Consider the following 5385-nt stretch of genomic DNA (forward strand, 5'->3'; position numbering starts at 1 on the left):
AAATCCACTTCCCTTCCCATCCTCTACTTATAAGAAAAGGGTGGCAAGAGAAAGGGACTAAAATTAGGCCTGTCCTCCACATAACTCTATTATACGTCATCTCAGTCATCACTCCCTTCTTGATCATATCACCTTTCACGCATTCCATCCATCTCTTTCTTTGTCTTACAAAGTATGCAATTTAATTTGTCAGTAGAGCCACGTACGTCTGTGGTCAGAAGTTAAACGCTCGACTTGTAATCTACAGATCTTGGGTTCGAATCCCATGTACCAATGTGTTCGATTTTTGAATTTCATATTAACATAACTTATCCGACGTTGTTGCGGTAGAAAACGTGATACAACCTGCACATTTCGGCGAAGAAATTCAAAGATATTTATGAAATCAACCACCATTGTGATCCAGTGTTGACTGGTCTAGTCGGATTATTCCCAACTGTCACCCCGTTCTGTCCCGCGTGAGAATAAAAAGTTTCATCCGTCCCACCTTTTAGTCCCACTTTCTTGGTAACGAAGGTGACAGATGGAACCATTATGAAATAAAATAACTTCCAACCATCCCCTCGTCGCAAACGGTAGGACATATGTAACTTTTTGTTCTCATCTGTCTCCACGTGGGGACAGAGCGGGGTGACGGTTGGGAATAATCCGTCTAATTACCTCCAACTTAGGCTTTTGTAATGATAATGATAGTGAGTAGCAGTTGTAATAAGTGGGTAGTTCAAGAATGTGTGCCTGGTGTTTCAGAGCGCGGCGGCGCTCCGGCTCCAGCATTGTGGTGCTGGGCGGCGAAGAGGAGAAGCGCCCACCGCCGGATGACGACCTCGAGATGCTCACCATGCTCTCCCTCACCTCCGACACCGGTCTGTACAATACACGTTTAATACCCCCCATACGATAAGACCCCCTTTTAAATTATTCCCACTTTAGGGTTGATTTACAGGGACCGGAGAATAAAGTATAGTGTAGTATAGCAAAAATAGTGAAATTAAGCTTTGTTTGAAAACACCTGCTTGCTTTACTCTCCGATGTGTCTGAACTATTCTATTAGGACCGAATTCTTGATAGTCGCTTAGTCTATTTCCATTGGTAGACTTGCGCTAGTCACATTGCGCATTAGATTAGATTGGATTATTAGAATGGACTAGGACATACTCGTGTCATACGGTTTTTTCTTCATCTCTTTTACTTGCTTTGTTGTGTCCGTTAGTCCCTAAAATAATCATGGTTATATGATGTAAGTTTTACAGTTTTACGTCGCATTAAATAACATTACTAATACAGATTACATTTCGGTTAATTCCTTAATACATTACAATTTTCTCACGCCACAAACTCGTCTTTGTTAAATTTTGATTGTAACTGTTCTTACAATGTTAACGACTTTATATTTCCTGGTTATTTTTGCACCAAAATTTGTATATTCAAAGGAGCAAATGGTTTGCATTTTAAGTCACATACTATGTGAAAAGAGCGCTCGCACGTCGTTAACTAAATTATCGTATAACTGTTTAGTCGCACGTTGATTCCTACTAACCTATGGAGGTGCGCATACTACTCGATTTTTAGTTGCCCACTAAACAGTTGGCTACGAAACAATCAACAATTGCACAATTATTATGGAATAGTTTAGTCAAAGATTATACATGCGTAAGTTTAGATGGATTTTGTTAGAGTTTGTAGCCTAAACAGCTGAACGGATCTCGATTAAATTTGGCATAGATGTAGAGGATAGTCTGAAAGAACACATAGCCTACTTGCTTTTATTTCGTTTAATCCCACGCGGCCGGAGTCGTATAGATGCTAGTATAAATAACACCAAGTCTATTAAACATTTAACATAACATTTGATATTTGTTTACGAAGAGCGTTACGCGCGACAGACATTTCCTAACCGAGAGATGGCCTTCCCAACAATGAAACAAAAAGCGACGCAGGAAGTACAGCGAGTGTTGCACAAAAACCAATTATTGTAGAAGCAGACAAACTATTGTAATTCATTTGACCGTCAAATTTTAATCCATTTGTACAATTGTAGGATTACTTCGCATAACAAATGGTCTTGTCACTAAGTTAAACACGACAGATTTAATCTTACTTCTTACTAATATTATAAATCTGAAAGTTTAGATGGATGAATGGATGGATGTTTTTAGTTTGTAGCCTAAACGGCTGAAGGGATCTCGATGAAATTTGGCATAGATGTAGAGGATAGTCTGAAAGAACACATAGGCTACTTACTTTTGTTTTTTTTTTAATTCCGCGTGGACGGAGCGGGCGAAAACTAGTTTATTTATATAATTATATGAGTTTCCTTTATTAGGAAATATCGGAACAAATAATGCTTTTATTAGACTAAAACGTAGGTAAAATCATAATCAATACTCTATACTAATATTATAAAGAGAAAAGATTTGTATTTTTGTATGTATTGAAATAACTTAAGAACTACTGGACCGATTTAAAAAATTCTTGCACCATTAAAAAGCTATGTTATCACTGAATAACATAGGCTTTATTTTTACTGTTTTTTTTTAAATTTCAAGTGAGAAAAGTCGCTAGCAACATCTAGTTATAATTAAAGATGTTTTATATCTGTACTTGAAAACATGTGGCTTGCAGTAATAGTAATATCTTTGTCATTACCCTGGCCGGGTCCAGTCCCTTTCTCCGGCAGCTCTAATTGCCCGCTCACCCAGCGACCGATTACGGCTCATTTTATTTGGGTCAACGGACCTATTTCGTCCCAATACTATTAATACAATCCATGGCTATTGATCTTTCGGTTTTAAATAGCTTTAGAAAACGTCTCATAATCTACGTAGATTTTTGTGTTTGTTATTTTTGTAATGACAAATAATACTCTAGACAATAACTCTCATGATTCTTTTAATCTTAGAATACAACGCGAATACATCAACTAAAATTGAATCAAATAATATGCTTTTAAAGCGGGCGCAAATCTTGACTAAACTATGACACAACTGTTGTGCGATTGTCAATTGTTTTGAGTAGTGTGCGCACTTCTATATAAGCTCATAGGAATCAAAGCGAGACTAAACAGTTGTGCAATAATTTAATCAAATGTTTGTGCACGCTCTAAATCCTAATAATCGTAAAAAGCAAAATGTTTAAGTCTAATGCTAAACATTGACACAATAAGCATATATAGTTGTACTAATTTAGTCTCTCTGTTGTTTCCAGGTCCCCACCGCGAGATGCCGGTGGATGTGCCGGAAAACTTCATAGCGCGCAGCAAGACCCCGCCCCGGTACCCTCCGCCACGGCCCCCGCAGGTACTCACCCGCGCCCGCGACCACCAGCCTCTGCTCTCCAGCAAGCGCAGCGCAGCACGAGACAGCGACGTCTCTGATACATCCGACAACTCCCCACCTGCGTCCGACGCCTCCGGCAGCTTCAAAAACACAACTATCGAACTCCTATCACTACCACAAAGCGATAGCTCAATCAGTTACAGCAGCAAGCAAAGCAAAGCATCTTTAGAGACTGCAAAATGCGACCTCATCTCTGAATCAGAGTCAGTCGCGTCCAACAACACACACAACTTAAGCGACCACAAGATCCAACTTCTCATATCTAACGGGCAAGATTCCTTGATAGATTGTAGAGAAGGTGTGACGTATTCCGCTCGCACTGACTCCGTACTTATCCGAGAGGCTGTGTACGCGTCGTACAAGTTGCCGCCCGGATTTGATACGACCCCGGTGCTGTTGGGAAGGGAGGTCGCTGTCGACGTGCCGGAGAATTTCGTCCAAATTGTGAAAACGACGCCAAAGTACCCCGGTACCGTGGACAGAAAGAGTGTTCTGCAGGTAAATGGCACGATTGCTTCATTGTCATCCATTCAGGTGTGGTTTGGGTTATTTAGTTGGGTTTATCAGAGTCAACAAATCATGTCACCTCAACAATTGAATATTTAAATTCATGTTTAGTTTGTACTTTATTAAAATGTTTGTTTTTGTTTGCAATGAAGGTGAGTTAAAATGAGAGTCAGAATATTCTATTGGGAATTAAAATCATTGAGTTTGTTGGCTATGGTATTAAATGGTTCTATCATTTTAAATATTAAATATAACATCATCTAAGATATTATTTTATTTACGTTTAGATTATTTAATTTAAAAAGCTTCTTTTAGTTTATATTTTCTTGTAAGCTTGTAGTTTAATTTGATTGTTTTTTTGCATTTATATATGTTATATTGCTTTAAGTCCGTGTTATTTTTTCTTATTTTGATTTGTATTTCATTAAATTCATTAATATTCATGCTTTTTGCACTAAAACACTCTTCTGTCTGCGGAATCGAATCTATTATATTGTATACATATGGAATGAGAATTTGGATCTTTTGGGCTTCTGGGTCTTCGGGGATAAAATATTTTATATTTTATAAACGTAGTTGAGAATATCTGACTATTTTTATCAGGTTATAACAAGTATTGTATATTTCTATATTTATAGGTATAATTATTTATGTATATTACTGTCCCAATATTCTTAACTCTATATTATCTTATTAATATTATAAAAAATATATAATAAAATTATAGTTAAATTATATGCGAAGATGGTAAAACGTTACCATATTTGCTCGAATGGGTCGCCCGGTGTAATACCACACAGAAAACAGGCATGAAGTGGAAGCAATTCTACGTGTCCTCTGATGAGCGTGGTGCCGGAGGCCTAATGTTAGTTCCTTTTACTTTCTATCCTTTTGTTAAGAGGAAAGGATGGGAAGGAAAAGTGGATTTGACGGTGAAGGAGACGCATAGGAAGGGGAAAAGTCCTCTTTATGTGCGTCTCCTCCGCCGTCAACTAAGGGTAGGCAACGCATTTGCAATTGCTGATGTTTATGGGCAGCGGTCGCTTTCCATTTCGGTGGATTCTAGTGGCCGTTTGTTCGTTTGCCAACCTTATATTATAAAAAAATGCAAAAGTTAAGATGGACAAATGTTTGTTTGAAGATATCTCTGGAACGTATCTCGATGGAAGGCATAGACGTAGAGCTTTGTCTGGAAGAACACATAGGCTGTTCCCTTTTTAGTTCATTTTTTAATTTCTCGTGGACTAAACGTTATAAAGAATCTTATGTTGGTATCTCGCAATTATGTTATTATTCTGCCGTATGGAAAAACCCCATCAAGATTGACGGTCGCTTGATACCTGGTTATTATTTTTGCAATCATTTCCTTAAACATTTGTTAGGTAAGTTTATCATAATACTAGCTGTTCTCGTGCGGCTTCATCCGCATGTAATTATGAAAATTTCATTTTATTATTCACATTTGTCAAATTGTCAATTGCAAATGTCAAAATGACATGACATGATAAACCTTGGCAATCTTGCTTCCTTGATGTTGGCAGCA

General features: G+C 37.9%; 1 protein-coding gene across 1 annotated transcript in view; it reads left to right on the top strand.

Moving 5' to 3' along the window:
• The window catches only part of LOC106101444 (MAGUK p55 subfamily member 5-like), a 90845-nt gene that overhangs the window by 26897 nt on the left and 58563 nt on the right, over positions 1 to 5385 (top strand). The window contains exons 3-4 of the mRNA XM_013280680.1: positions 748 to 863; positions 3205 to 3833. Of these exons, the coding sequence (XP_013136134.1) occupies positions 748 to 863; positions 3205 to 3833 (745 nt within the window). The remainder of the gene's footprint in view (positions 1 to 747; positions 864 to 3204; positions 3834 to 5385) is intronic.

The sequence above is a fragment of the Papilio polytes genome, unplaced genomic scaffold, assembly GCF_000836215.1.
Source record: "Papilio polytes unplaced genomic scaffold, Ppol_1.0 DF823980.1, whole genome shotgun sequence".
Taxonomy (NCBI): domain Eukaryota; kingdom Metazoa; phylum Arthropoda; class Insecta; order Lepidoptera; family Papilionidae; genus Papilio; species Papilio polytes.